Genomic DNA, 16,799 nt, shown 5'->3' on the forward strand with positions numbered 1-16,799 from the left:
ACTGAAAAAAAACAAAAAAAGCAGCTTTCCACTTTCCTTCCTCTGACAGTTTTTTACCCAATACTTCATTACGTCTTTTCACTTTTGTACATATATTGCTGGTCTATGTCAGAATAGGCATTTTAAAAATTAATTCACCAGTGAGACAATCAAATCCAGCTCTGTTGGCACTCAGGTTCTGTAAGTTGTGCTTCAACTGTGTTGAATTTTATTCAGTATGTAAATAAACAGATAAAAGAAATAAATATCACTTAGCAAAGCTCTAATAAGTAGCAAGAAAATGGAAGTAATGATGTATAAAACAGTAAGTTTTTCAAGCCTGAAATACAAATTTATTTCAATCCACATTTATCTTTCATCTGTTTTAGCACTACATTTTAAAAGAAGCTTTGAATTTGAAAAATAAAATTAAAAATTCAGAACTTGTAGAAATTGCTGGCTGAACATATTAAGGTGACTTCTCAATTTTTGCTTTACTACTATGGCTTTTGGGCTTTGCTACATTTGGCAACACTTAAGTAGTCTGCTTTCAGTGAAACACTCAGTGTCCTAGTCAATGTTTCTGCTGTAAAACGTGCTGTTTGAAATGAACTCACCAATTCCTTGATACAGCCACACACCTTATACACAAGAATGGACCTATCTCTTGATTTTCAGAAGAAACTAGTAAATACAGGTGTAATGAAAAACAACTGGAATTTTACAGTTGTATGGGAAACACTGAGGATATACCTCTGTGAAAGCATGAGCTTCTAATAGCGTTTGTGAGCATTTTTTCCTTTGAATTGTACCATAGAATCCAGCTTTCATGCAGAAATAGTAAAATACATACTTTGCAACAACTGAGCATCTATCCTAAATATTCTTTATTCTTCATGGCGGTCACACCTTAGAAAGAATTACAAGAAGGGCCACTGACCTTCAATCTTTGACAGTGAATGGTTCTCTACAAAAGGTCACTGGAAAAGCACAGTGCCCCATCAATGAGTGAGTAAAAAGGAATATTTTATATATATATATATATATATATATAGCATTTTTATGAGAAAGAATGCTTTCTCTTATGAAAGAGGAAAAAAAATCTAGAATACAGAGATAGCAGGAAGAGGCAGTTTGCCCATAAGCATTTACCAACTCCAGAACCCACAGGAGGTTCAGCATTCATGGGAGATGCTAATGCAAGACAAGTGATTTCTACCATTTTGAAGGGATCTGCAACACAAAAGATTTTAGAATGAAAAGCCTGAAGTAATGTAATTGTTTTGCTATGTCTGCCTTGCAGCATCTCCTTAATAAAATCATGAAGCATAAAATGTCTAGAGTAAAGCAAAATTCTCAAAAAGCGTGTCGAAGCAATTAGTAGAAGGTAGAGTGATGATCTGGAGTTCTGTCAAGACGACAGTAAGACACGATGGAAACTAAACCTGAGAAATATTGAACTAAGAGTGGCATTGCAAGGTCTCATGATCAAGTGAGGTCTAACAGTAGAGTTTAGATAAAATAGAATTATATCCATCCCGGAAAAAATCATTTGGGTCAGTCTGAAAATCGGAGTGTCTGAAAACATGCCTTCTATTTCCAGGTGGTAATATTAAAGATTAAGATTAGAGGTAAAATAATCAACAAGATCATGTCACCCTAGATTTGAGTGTAGGGGAAAAAAAAAGCTACTCCAGCCCAGCTGAGAAACCAGATGGTTAGGAATAATAACCACAGAATTTATTTTGCTACCAACCTTTTAATATCCTCACCCAAAAATAACCAGCAGAAGTGGCACCATTAGGACACAACTGAAGAATGGACTTCATAAAAACAATTTTATGAAAAAGACACTCTCATCAGGAAGCATTTACTGTTATTAACTAGCCCCAAAAGTAATGAATATGTTAGCCAGGAGGGGTAAAGATTTTAATGACTTAGTTTGTAGGTCAACCTTCCTTAGAGCCTCAGTGCCAAACTGCTGAAACTCAGTCAGTGAAAATGCTATTATAATGGGGTTGAAAATATGTCTGACACTCAGCAGGGAAACATGAGTCCACTTCTAAGCAAAAATACCTTAAATTTATATAAAAGTAATTTGATGACTGGAATTCTTCTAATCTGTGACAGAAAAAAGGCCAGCTGCACACCGACGGCATGAGATGATAATATGAGGTTAAAAACAAAAAAAAGTACTTTTCTAAGTTATATAATCAAATAGCAAGCCAAAGAAACAATTTATGTTGGTAAAATTTCTTCTTCAAACTCATTTGTTCCATTTTTATATTTAAGAGGATAACATTTAAAAAAAAATGTATTATTACAATGAATATTGTCCAGAAAGTTCTCTCTTCTGGATACACTTTATAAACATGGAAACACGGTCAGCGTACATCCTTCAATTAACTTCAGTTTAGATCCCAAAAATGAAATCTGGTCAGCAAACTGCAACACTTGAGCAAACAAAAAGACATTTGGAATTACTAGGATTAATGTTAGTATATCAGTAAAACGTAGGTAACTAATGATTTTATATAGGAAACAAATATGAGCATGAGGAGAAGAAGAGGAACTTTGTGTTCACAGATGAAGTTTAAGCAAATACTAATTCCTTTCAAAATATGTAATATAAGCATTGGTTTTATAATTTTTTTATTAAATGAACATGAGAGGTAGGTGCACTTTCTAGGCACCATATTTCAACATATGCCTTGGAAAACAAAGACTGAAGGAACAATAATAAAGCTTGAGTTCCCAAAAGGAGGAATATAACCTGATAAAAAATACTTAAGGGTTATACACTGTGTATTAAAGTTTTAAAGCTTTGGGATAGATGGAAGAGTAGCAGATGTAAAAAACAACAGGGGGCAGATTTTGCATCAAAGCCATAAAAATATACAGCCATTTTAATGGGCAATTATTCTTTGCATTTGTGCTGTGGTTTGAATTTGTATGAGAGTGCCATATGCCTCAAGAAAGGTAAGCCATCAAAATGGATGAACGAATCTACCTCTCATCACTCCTTCTTCGCACAAACTATCAGGTCATCCGCCATCAAGAGTTTTCAAATGTTTTATGGTGAAAAATTTTACCATCACATCATGTCTGAATCGGTTAATAGCTAATTTACTGCAACATAGTTTAACTGTTACAAAGGCAGGGAGACACATTTACATTATTCCCATAGTTTAAGAGAATCCCTGTTGAGGAAGCACTTCAGAAGTGCCGGACAATAAATTAAAAACAAAGAGATGTAATGGGTAGCATGCTGAGAAAGGCTAAGCAGAATAATCTATGTGATATTATCTGAGATTTCAGGAACAGAATCAGGAGTTTATCCTGATGTATGTTGTGCAGCAAGTTTTCTCTTTGCTGTAATAGCAAGAAGTAGTATTACCTGGCATTCTTTAAAATAATTTAAAAAAAAAAAAGTGCTAAAGACGATGTGTACAGATCTTTGTATTTAAATACACAGTCTGAAGTACAGTGCAAGTAAAATTTAAGCTCCGTTATACTGCAGATTTTAACTTTTAAATTTTATATATATTTGTGGACTCTTAAAATTCCAGCGTAGAATATCTTCAGAAGGTTCACAATGTTTACAAATTGCAAGCTGAAAATACACTTTTTCACATCTCATTTTTGTGAGACGATTATCGCTATGATCTAGTTTTGAATTAACTGAATTCAAAGGAAATTTGCCATATATGTCAAATACAGTCACAACCGGTCACTTCTCTTCCATTCGCAGTCTATTTATTTTTTGAAACACATACTTAAAATTAGTAGAACAATGATTCCCTTACTATTGTACAAAAATGTATGTCAGTATTAAACACTATTGTTTAGGAAAGAATAAATCTGTATTTTGGACAAACATTCTCATTTGAAATGCACTGAAAAGGAAAACAAAAATCTCTAATTAATGTACAAGTCTAATCACCATTCTCCACATGGAAGAGTAATTTTTCACTGTTCATTTGCTCAGTGTAATCTCAAAACTGACATAACAGAAAAGCAATGGCCTATAAATCTGCTCTCATTTGTTTCTTTAATATTCATATTCCATTGAACTACAGCTGCTTGTTGCTGCAGTCTATTACAACATGCAAAACTGTTGATAAAAATATTATGAAAGGCAAGATGTGTTTCTTCATGGCTCTGTGTGCCATTTATTTTGAAAAAAATAACAATAAATGACTCATGGATTGTCCCTTAGTTTGCTGCACGCTGGGCGATTAGTGATTAATTACCTTGCTGCAAATTGACAGGGCACAAGGAAATCGACACAGCTCTGATTAATTAACTTTTTATGTGAGACAGTTACTTACAAAACACTGCACACTGTAATTGAATCCCTTTACACAACACTACTGCATTAAGTTTCCAGTCAAATCCAAATTAGCACAATATTTCACATAAATTTGGTGAAACTTTTTATAAGAAGGTGAAATGGGGCAGATTACGTACATATTTCTAGAAAGAGGACAGCTGCTTTAAGACATTATTTTCAACTATTTCATCCTCAGACATATGGAAAATAAAGAATTGTAGGATTTTTCCATACCAAATCACCAACACAACCATACTCAAAACCAGAATATTTCAGTAAAAAGCAGCCTCCTAGTTAATGTGCTTATTATTACGTCAAATTGCAGGAAGGCATTTAACTGTTCCAACAACACTTGCTATTTGCTTGCCTTTACCTTAAATTTGTTTCCAGATCTAATTGAACTAATATTTCAACAATAACTTGCACATATTTAATTCACACTTAGATACCCTTAAATTATTTTAAGTATATATGGAATTATTTGTTTTCTCTGCCCTCCTCTGTTTCATGTCCTCTAATACTCCAACAAAACAAGCACCAATGGTTTCTATGTATATCGATACCATTATATCTTGATGCTACAGCCTGGACACTGTCTCATCTTTTTGTCTAAACTCTTTCACTGTGAGGGTGACTGAGCACTGGTTCAGGTACCCAGAGAGGCTGTGAAGTCTCCATCCTTGGAGATATTGTAAAGCTGTTTGGACATGGTCCCGGGCAGCCCGCTCAAGGTTATGCTCCTTCAGCCTTGGAGATGTACAAGGTGACCTCCACAAATTCCTTCCAACCTCAGCTATTCTAAGATTCAGTCATTTGGTGATTCTGTAATTATCAGAAATTCCCATATATCTCATCCTTCTTTTACAGGACTGTATGTGCAGCCACCCGAATCCCAAAGACATCAAGAGATTTCTCTTAACACAGAAAAAAATGGAGGATGTGGAGGATAAAAAAGAACAGATAAGATGACAGAATTTTTTTTTTTTTTAAAGCTATGTAATTACAACAATCTACAACCTCAAATAAAAAAAAAGATACCATTTACAGCCACATTACTTATGGTGTATCAATATCAAAATAAGAGTACTGTTACAGTTGATGTTACAAAGAATATAAGTAGTAGATGAACAAAGAATAGTTGAATTTTCACAAAAGAAATTACTAACAAACAAGAAAAAAATAAGTAGGTAAATTCAAACAAACTAGGCCATAAAGGAAAAGAAACTGCCAGTAGAGATCAGAGAAGCCACATCTGATCTTAAGTTAAAGAAGATTCTTCAAATATAGATGATCAAATGGATCAATAACTTGTCTAGTGTTCTTGGTTGTTGGACATCTACAAGTTCCAAGCAAACAGAAAAATTCCCCTATGTCACTGTTCCTGAGACAAAGTAAAAAGGACATGGTTGTGGAAAACTAGATGAAGAATGGCACTACTGTAAAGAGATGACAAAATTTAGTAATTTGAATGTTTATGAAAGTCAACTCTGTGGTGACGAGAAGCTCTGTCTGGATGGCACAAGGATTACTAAATCTGAACAGAATTACTGAACTGTGAAAAAGAAATTGAAGAACATTGTTGGGAACAACTTAGGTAGGAAGTGACTGAGGAAAAAAACATCTAGATAACCTAATTCCAAGCCATAATGGAAAAAAAAGTCAAAACAAATAATAGCATCTGCAAAGAGTCGTATAGTTATTCAAGTATTAATCCCTCAAAGGCACTTAAAAATTGTGAAATTCAGGTTGAAGAATTTTGCTGTATACAACATGGTTTTAAGAGCCATGATTTAATAACAACACAAGAAGTATAGTGACACTAAGGTGGGCTTTTTTTCTTTAAACCGAATCTTACAGACTCAAAGAATCCTACATACAATAACTTCATACATCATGATGTGAAAAAAATGCGAAATGTAATTCTAACTATTTAGCTGCATACTGAGAGGAGTAAGTCCAAAGAATCCTATAGTCCTAACTCATTGGTTAGTCACAAGTATGGCCAGTGGCCAAGTGCCGTATTTCCATTAACAGAAAAGTTAAGACACATGAGATGCCCAGCTGTCCTTGGTCAAACATGATTTTTATTATTTGAACTAAATGACAAAGATACACTCCACACTTTATATTACTCATACATTTCCAGTCATCTCCCACTACCCAGGTGTTCAATGGTGTGCAAGTTAAAAAAAGTCAGTGGCACACAATTTAGGACACGTCTATTATTGTAAAACTTTTCAGTGTACTAGTTCAGACACACTGTACCATCACTAAATAAATTAACGGAAGAATTAATATAACCAGCAAGGCACTTAAAAACAGATTTGCAGGAGGGAAATGAGACCCATATTTACAGATTCTGGTCAAATACAATACATCGCATTGGTGACTTATTAGTGACCATTGAAAATTCTGATAAACAGAAGGTAAAAGGACAGTTATCCTGAAAATAGTTACAGAAGGACTATATATAATGATACAAAAGACACAAGATGTTTTAACAATAATTTCAGGCAGTGCTACCAAAAAAACCTAAAGAGGTTCACTTCACAGTTTAAAAAGACTGAGACTCAAATAACGATTATAATGTAATACTTATTAACATAATTTTACCCAATTTTGCTAATTTTGTATTATCTTTGTAACTGTCTGACTTAGAAGCCAGTGCAGTTACCATCCATTCACATTCGCGTAATTTTGTTCAAAACATGGCCTCTGGTCCAATACAATGGGCCAAAACAGTGTTTAAAAACTTTCTAAAGACATTTGAACAAAAGATGACATCAATTTTTTCTGGAAGTGACACACTATTTTTCAACCTTCTACATTTCTATATATGTGGGAAAAAATATGGAAAGCAATTAGTAAACTTCCCTTTCTACTTATTACTGCTATCTTCTTTAATCAAACTTTCACATAAACTGACTCTATTTTAACATACAGACAAGGAAGGGGTCTTTTCACATTATTCCTGGGTTACTATCAGGTGATTCTCTTTAGTTTATAAATAAAGACAATGAATTAACTCAGGAAGCACATTAAACCATAGTTTGACTCCTAAATGTTCAGTAATAAGGTTTTTATATCCTGGAAATGATATGTATGATCTGTCTACTCAAATGTACAGCAATTTCCCTTTGGGCAAGATTTTTGCACTGTTTCACTCATGTATCTCAGTCCTCCATGGTTAAATTTGCTTAATCACAGAACCTTTGCAGGGGTGCTCCAGCTTTTTTTTTTCTATGAAGCAATAAAATGCAGACAAAACCACAAACATGTAAATACAATCTACTAATACAAATTTTAACAGTGATGAAGTGACCTGCCATTCCATTTAAAGATAAAACAGACCAATTAAAATATAGTTTGCAAAAACCTTTTTACATTTACTTTGCAACACAGGCAGATTATTTATACCATAAGACTACTCATACTTCAAACTGTTCCTGGGCCATAGACCAATTCATAATGGCAAGCCTACTAAATGGCCTCTCCCTTATCAATAACAGTAAAATCACAAAAAATAAAGAAAAACTACAACAATAAAACTACAACAAAATCAGTACAAATTGTTCATTGATGTCATTACAATAAAGCATATGTCTATTTGGATTGAATGTGGTCAATCATGTCTTGCATACAAACCCCAGAAAAGGATCTACCAACCACCAGGACCACCTACACTTCAGTTGCTTGGAGTCTCAGGATAACACTATCAGAAGACTACCAGAATCACAATATAGTTTTCAGGTAATTACGTGTGTGTGCAACAGATTAAACCTGACAATATCAACTGAATCAAGATTTTTAAACTGAATGTTTCCACTAATGAGCCTGCTTAGAATCCCATGTTAAGTCACAAAATCACAGAATGGCTGGGGTTGGAAGGGACCTCTGGAGATCATCCAGTCCAACCCACCTGCTAAAGCAGGTTCACTAGAGCAGATCACACAGGAAGGTGTCCAGGTGGGTTTGAATGTCTCCAGAGAAGGAGACTCCACAACCTCTCTGGGCGGCCTGGTCCAGGGCTCTGGCACCTCAAAGGAAAGAAGTTTCTCCTCATATTCAGATGGAACCTCCTGTGCTTCAGTTTGTAAATCCCCTTTTGAAAATGTGTATTTTCCCCATGTAATCTTGGTACTGGAAATACTCCAGAATATAACAGAAATGTCAGAGGTCTTATACCAATCCATTAGTAATGCCACATAAAAATAAAACGTGGAATGTCTTCACTGAAACAAGAAACATGAAAATAGTTTCATACAGCACTTTTTACATAGTTTACTAATATTCTCAAGCTAACTAACCTACTCGTGGATATTCAACAGGTACATTTAATAGACAGGCTTTACCTTATTTTAATTTCTGTACCACAATGAATCCGCAAAGGACTAAACCCTACTATTGGATATGGTATTTATATTTAGTATTTATGATTTTCCCTATTTATTCCATGCATATCAACAAAGTCCTGAACTATCCTCTACTTATGAAGCAAACCAAAACACCCACAGGGAAAAAAATATCTTTTTAAACATAGTAGATGTGACTGTCATACATAAGTGTTGATAAGTTTTAAATAGACAACATATATCAAAAGCAGAATTCCCATATCATTTAACTAATACTTTAAGCTTCCGCTATAGATTTTCCTTCTCTCCTGGCACAGAATGGATAACTCTGGATCAGTAGGATTATTAGGATAATGAAGGAACATTGCTAATGCCTGCTCTTAATTAATGAAGTGTATTTTCCTGATTTGCTTTAAAAGAACTTAAGCATTAAAAATATTTTCTGTCAAAAATATTACAGGGCCAAAGGTTTCCAGGGAATTTTCTGAAAGAGCTGCCTTCCCACCTTTCAAAAACATCTCATCTTTGCCTTGTTGTTTTCTGGTTGCTCATAAGCTAAAATCCCAGGGCAACATAGTTTATTGTTTTAATATCTGTCTGACGCAAAGCAAAAGTATTCTCTGGCGAGTGCTTATCTGTCATATGTACTTCTGTGAAAGGAATATCAAGACAAATAAGATGTTCCAGGGCATATCATGGGATTATGAATTTGGCACTGACTGAATTGTGTGTAAAAATAGTTGAAATGATAAATACAAAAAATATGGACACCAATATTTTGGGGATGGGAACTTGAAGAGCATTGGGTTTTAAATATTTTAATTCAAGTGTTTATACTATTTTAGTATAAATATAGAATGAACACTCAAGCCTATAAATGGGACAAACAAAATGAGAGGAAAAAATAGTCATAATTGAAACAGTTAAAACAGTAAAATTCTATACTAATGATACAATGGACTGTGAACTTATTTTGTATTAATTAAATTCAATGTAATGGTATTTTCTATATTGAAATGAATAACCAGTGATCTGGAAATTCATTTAGACCATTAGGTTAATTACAGAAACTGATGGAAGTTTTATCAGACAATTACAATTAAAGAACAAGAACAATGTGGGACAGATTTATAAGCATTTGGACCACCTCAATCATTTTTGTTGAATTCCATCACCACTTCTTGCAAAATTGTAATCAATATATCAATTTAAAAATGGGCCATCAACTTCATTTGCCCTTGACTACGATAAAATAGAATAAATTAATATGTGATTTTGTCATTTTTGTATTTTTCCTTTTTTTAAATTCTATCACTTCCTTGCAATATGAAAGATTTATTTCTTTTTAATCAAAAATTAAAATTTATGGAAAAAGCATGTATATGTTGGAGCTGATAAGCATGCTTATCGAAGATGAAACAACTCTACCATTTAGAAAATGTAAGCCAAAATTGACATCAGTTTAAAAAGTACTCATTGAAGTCAAGGCAAAATTCTCTTTTATGGGCATGCAAAACATTTGGGAAATAGAGGCACTCATCTGTGCATCATTCTGAGCAAAGGCATGCAGGAATTTACTGTTTTACCACACACATTAGCTATTCAGTTCAGTGAACTGCTCCTTTAATACTACCTCAGAAAAATCTACTAGTAGTTACATACCTGATAACTCAAGTATCTTCATTTTTACTTGGAGCTAAATTAAAGCTTAAAAGTTACAAAGATCAAAGTTTTGATTTAGAGAGTGAAAACTATTTAGCTGCCTTTGAACTTGTATTAATATTTGTAAATCTCTCCCATTGCCTTCCATGGGACCTGGGTATGCACAACTGTAAATTTCTGAAAATCATGATATGCAGCTTTAGGCTGCCTTCCCCCTACACCAGCTGGTGCTTACTGAGCCTGAGAACATTGACGAGCACAAAGAAGTTCTCTCCTGGCAGGTCAATCCCCTTTTCCGTCCCCTGCCATGAAAGGGTAGAGTAGGTTATCAAGAAAAGGTAGTCAGGCTTTTCACAGAGGCACACACTGGGAAGACAAGACACAACAAACATAACTTGAAAGAAGAGAGGTTTCCAGTTTTAGGACGCTCAGGTGTTGGAACAGGCAGTCCAGAAAGGTTGTGCAGTTTCCATCCTTAAAGGTGCTCTGGTGCAACCTGGTCCTTCCAACCTGAATACTTCTTTGATTCTATGACTTCAGGTCTTCTTTTTGTTTCCTCATCTTTTGGCGCTCTGACTTCAATTTCATTGACATTTTCACACACTTCTACATTATAGAAAATGGGGAAAACAGGCACTAAACAGCTTTTATTAAAAGTCCTTGCATAAATTCAGATTAATATTTTGGCCTTTTTTAACCATACATACCCAGCTATATTACTGCACTCTGTAGAACAGTGATACAGATATTCAGTGACAGATTTTTTTTCTTCTTTTGAATCTTCCTTTTGTCCAGCAGGGTCTTAATATTCTCATGGATCCTATTCTCGAGTGGCTTCAATTTAGAAAATTTCCAAAATTTTTCTTGATTCATTTCTTATTTAACAGTAGATACAAATTTCTCCAGGTTTTTAAAACTTCCTGTGGAAACAACTAGTCTAAAGAAGTGGGGGTAAAAAGACACTGTCAGTTATGTGCAGCCAAACTGTTTGATTTACAAAGTTCCAGTGAAACATCATGGGCCTCCAGGAAGCTCCCAGGGAATGCTTACTTACTCGCTGGGACTTGGCGTACTCTAATCTTTACTTGCTGGGTATATCTCTTTCCAATACTTGTCTACATTCTGCATTACGATAATCCTGAAGGATCTGACTGAAATCAGTTGTATCAGTTCTGTCCTTGAGAAGCCAATACTATGGGAATCTAGAGCGGCCAAGATGAGACCATGAGCTTCCTTACTTTGTCTCAATCAGGCAAAGAATCTGTCCACCAAGGGATGTGAACACATCTGCATGCTGAAAATATGCTTTCTACGTAACAAATTATCTATTCCCGGAATAGATGTGCAAATGAAAAACTGATCCAGGTCCCATCTTCCGCTTCAGCCTAAGAGAACAGATGAGGCATGAGAGACTATTGCTACTGATTTGTTCCACTGCTTGCAGAAGAAACAGCTCATTTCTTTCTGTATTATGCAAAGGGCCAGAAGTGATGGAAGGAACCAGAGCCATGTTTCCATCTCCTGACATATTCAGAGGTGTAACTAATCACTGTACCGGGAAATGTACAATGTGATAAATAAAATATATCCTGGGGAAATAAAACATCAGAAGGGAAAGAGTAGCTCTAAGAAATGTTCTCTTCTGGCTAGCCAAAAAATGGGCTGAAAGTGTTCAGATTTATCAGAGAAGACTAGTGATCAATATAATTAAAAGTCAATAAGTTAAGTGAGAAATAAACCTAGCCAAATCAAGAAAAATATACTTTACAACTGCATTTCAGTCATTCATTTCTTATAGTATACAACTCAGGAGCAAAAGATGAACAGTCAAGTTAACGACAACGTTTCTAAAAATGAGGACTATCCTCTTATCTGAAAATTCCTAAATGCCACTAGCATTTAATGAACTCCAAGCCACTCAGGCAGCTTTAAAAATCTCAGCTGACTCTTTCCCTTCTGTTAAAACAATTACAAATTCAAAACCTCTTAATTCTTACATTGTAAGATGTTGTAAAATATTACATGGTTACAATACTGGCAGTAACAATAAATGATGAACAAATTATTCAAAGATGAAGGCTGCAATATCGTTGTCTACATGGAATTGTAATAGTAAAACTATTAGTCTCCTAGACACCAATGTTGACTTCTCAGTTATCATTTCTATATTACAAATGTGCATAAAAAATGTAATATAGATTTTTAAAATAATAAAAGAAAATGAGTCAAAACTCGAGCTTCATTTCTATTCACTTCTTAGTAGAATTTCCTACAGAAATTGAACTATTTTACATCTCTATTGAAAGCTTTGTAATAAGGAGAAATAAAAAAAACTTAATTACAATCATTAGTAATTGTAGTAATTTTGTACTATTAAGAGTTGTGACCCTGTGGGGGAAACGACATTTTGGCAATAAGAAACACTATACATAATAGAAGAATAATCATGACTTGCAGACACACAGATTCAACAGAAATATAGTAATTTCTACTGCAAGGGCTACTAGCAATCTCTGTTATGAAACTGCACATTACACGTTGCCCAGTGGGAGGCAGATAGGCAAAGTCTGTTTACTTATGTATTTGGCATAATTGAAAACAAACAGGTGTTTGTTAGGATATCATTATTCCAGAAGCACCACTGCAAAATAAGATTTTTCAAAGGGATTGCCTCATGAGACATAATGGAAACAGTGAAGTATAGAGCTTAGCTAGCTATACAATTACTATCTAGGGATTTAATAATAGTGGAAATACCATACAATGTAAACAGCAACGCCAGAAATAAATTTTGTAGGATAGAACTCAGTGAGATAATAGGAGCAACTGGGTAAACTTAAGAAAGCCTTTCTTTGGAGTAATTTCTAGAAAACTAAAAATACACTGCTCCCCACACCACCCCGCAAAAAAAAAAAACAAAAGCAGCTCCCCCCTAACAGATGAATGAAAAGTTTGGATAATTTTCTAGGAAAATAGTTTCAGTCAAAGATTGGTACTTCAGTCCAAAGACTGGTATTTCAGTCAAAATAGAGCAGTGTACCAAAAATGAACACTGATTTAAACATTAAGTATTTTGTCTCTGTATTACTACAAGGATTAAAAAAAAAGCACTGGGAAATGTGATGTAGTAGAAAATATTCTTGAAGTACCTGGAAGCAAATGCAGACTTAAGTGATAATTTCATTTCCAATTTAAGACACTTCATATATTTTGTTAGTTCACTATGTATTTGTAGACTCCCGATTTGAAAGGAGATCCCACATCTATAATGTAAAAGCAGCAGCTTTAGGGACGATGTTTATAGCCTTTGACAGAAGAGAGTTACATGACTGTAGAGATGATCACTATGGAACTCCAGTCCTCATTTCTGGTTTTAATTAACAAAAGAAAATAATTACTTTAGCAGTCTAGATAAGCTTCAAAGGATTCTAGATTGAATAGGATCTTCATAAAGAGCATATTCAATAATGTTGTTAAATCAGACAAAGTAAAATATTTTCTTTACAGAGGACTGCTAAGAACACAGAGCCAATGCTGCTGTTCACCCTGATTCAGCAAGCAGCAATTATTGCTGTTTCACGCTGTTAGAGGCTTCTTATCTGACTATATTTCAGAATGGGCATCAGCGGTATCACCAATACAACCTAAAACACTTGCAGAAGCATCAAGTTCCACTTCTGCCTCAGAATATGAGAGGACACATTTCAAATCCAAAGTTTTGTACAGAAAAATGGCTGATGACAGAATGTATCACTTCAGCTTGTCTTTGCTGCTTTTATTAGGGCAGCTTTTTAGAATTCAAAATACCCAGTTGCACAGTCTTTTTCCTTTTGTGAAAAAGACTTCACATCTCTTTGCTTCCTGACACAATGAAATGGAGACATAACACTTTTAATCAAATCACAGTTGTGACCAGGATGGAAAAGGAAGCACAACATCATCTACATAAAATGCAGAGTGCGCAACAGGACTGGATTCCAAAAAATTTCAGTGTTACATAGAACTTTTGACCATTTCTGTAAAACACTGCAATTTAGCGTGTCTTTTTTATTAAATAAAATATACTTTGATTATAGCGATGCAACTAAAAACACCGTTGACATTATTTGCATATGTTTATAAATACCAAATTTACCTTAACAAAAGCTATTGGGAAAGTTTACATTTTTAGAGGGCTTAATTCACATTAATGTGCTTTTGTCACAAAACAAAACAACGAAAGAGCCGTAGCACTAGCTTACTTGTGGATGTGTATACTAGTGAACTGGGGGCACTGTACACGGGAGATCCCTCCTGGTTTGCCTGGCACAGCAGCACCCTGCCTACAAGAAAGAGAGAGAGAGTGGTATCTGCTTTTGGAACGCTCAAACTAAACCTTCATTTTTATCTCAAAACAGAAATAAAGCCATAACCGGAGCAGTGCAGTGAAGCGGGGGCACTTTTTGTACTTTGACTTCAAAGCAGAAAGAGCCCCGATCAACACATACAGTTTTACATTTGAAAAAGCAAACCACAGGCATCCCCCCAAATACAAACACCCTTTTTATCACCCGGGGAGGCTGGTGCACGGCGAGGCACGTGCAGCGCACACCAGTCCCTCTGGTTTCTCTCCCTCTCTGCCCTGTCCTTGCACCAGCAGCTGCCCAGTTTAGCGCTGCCGCTAATGGCAGCAGCCAAACCACGCACACCCCCCATCTCCCCAGCCTTGGCCAAAATGAGAGGCTGCTCCAGCAAACACAGCAGATAAATCAGACTGCAAAGCTCACATGTTAGGCCAAACACGTTCTCAAATTCTACTGCTTAATTTAACACTGGTGCAATTGCTAATACACTTGAAGATTTCAGTATTTTTTCCTCAAATGAGAAACACATAAGTATAAGTTACTTTCCAGTATATAAGCTGGATTCAGAATAAAGAATAAAACCAAATAAAACAAATTAAACCATTTCTTTAAAAAAAAATGAAGAAAAAAAAGTAAAACTAATAACCAAATGAATTTAAAACAACACTTTCGCAATGGATGTTCATTTTAAACAAATGACAGAAGTTTAGGCTTATTTCCTGTTTTTTGTTTATTTTTAAATGAACTTGGATCAAATGCCTTACTATTTCAATACCTTTCTCAGTAATTATATTTTAGCATTCTTAGCTGAATACAGACTGAATACTGACAACTATATCGACATATTAGGAAAAAACCTTCTGCCCTTCTGGAATACAGCCCACCAGGAACAGCAGGATGTTAGCAGGACCTACCAACACACTCTCTTGACTCTGGGAACGTGTACATTGGAATATGGATGTATTTAACACCATAGATGCTACAAAACTTGTGCTACTACAGAAGCCTGAAATGAGAGTGAGCTGAAGACACCGATGCATTCATTCAGCTGTAATGATTTCAAATATATTTAGTAAATATATATAGTTTTTAGAAACTGAAGATCATAGTTTCTTTATATTATTCAATATAAATTCTAGATGATACTTGTTCTGTGGTCCACAGGTATTTTCCTATTCTTTGCAGCTAACATTCTTACATTTTTTTCTGATTTCATCTCATACAAAACTAATTTTCCCTACTTGAGTCTTCTAATTTCCAATGAAAGTACTTCAAAACAGATGGTTTTTTTCATCCATGCTACTAGACTGTATTTAATTTGTTGCATAGAGTTTTCTAATTATATTTTGACAATCTGCCTTCGAATTTGTATGTAAAATTAATAGTAATACCTAAAACACTAGTATTAGATTTTGTTAGAAAAATAGGAACTTTTAAATCTGCTTTTATGAGAAATGATTATTTCTGCTGCATCTAATTTTGGTATTAAAATATTTAAATTGTAATTTATACAACTGGGGAAAGACTGAATTATTTACAATAAGTTCTTCTGGATAAACTTTAGAACACTGAAATCATCCATAAAATCCCTGATGGACAAAAAACATTATTTTTCTTCTAGAATACTAAATCCTAGCATGACAGAATAAAGGATGGCGGGTTTTTTTTAAGAAAGAGGATTTAAATATAAAGTTCTTAATATTTCTGTTCACACTGTAATTTAATAATATAATAGAGCTGATGAACTTCAAAAAATTACAGTCATGCAAGAGTTCATCTTTAAGTCTGCAACGCCTTCTGTACCAGCATATTTAAGGTTGGTATTTTCTCATTAAGAACAACCTGCAAGTTGTTTTTTTTTCTACTTTTCCCTAATATAAGCATCTACTTGTTTGGTCACAACAGGCATGTGACCAGTGACACAAGATTTTGAAGACCATCAGCACAAAGTCTCTCCTGATTCACTCTGTCAGAAGGATCAGAAAAATATTAACACCTACGTCCGCCACGTGTGTTCCCTGCAGGCACAGAGAAGAGCTTTAGACAGAGCAGCGGCAGAAGGGAAACTGAGGCAGCCGTGCTGCTGGTTGTAAGGGGGTGGTTGGGCCAGACTGATTCACTCCTCATCCC

At 34.8% G+C, this 16,799-nt stretch overlaps 1 protein-coding gene across 17 annotated transcripts in view; it reads right to left on the reverse strand.

Annotated features, from left to right (window-relative positions):
* The window catches only part of RBFOX1 (RNA binding fox-1 homolog 1), a 652,484-nt gene that overhangs the window by 49,143 nt on the left and 586,542 nt on the right, over positions 1-16,799 (reverse strand). For 12 of the 17 annotated variants that reach the window (XM_082064137.1, XM_082064127.1, XM_082064130.1 and 9 more), the window contains one exon: positions 14,568-14,648. The exons of the other annotated variants lie outside the window; for them this stretch is intronic. In XM_082064137.1, the coding sequence (XP_081920263.1) occupies positions 14,568-14,648 (81 nt within the window). The remainder of the gene's footprint in view (positions 1-14,567; positions 14,649-16,799) is intronic. 17 annotated transcript variants of the gene reach the window in all.

This window comes from Streptopelia decaocto, assembly GCF_964273445.1.
Source record: "Streptopelia decaocto genome assembly, chromosome: 13".
Classification (NCBI taxonomy): Eukaryota; Metazoa; Chordata; class Aves; order Columbiformes; family Columbidae; genus Streptopelia; species Streptopelia decaocto.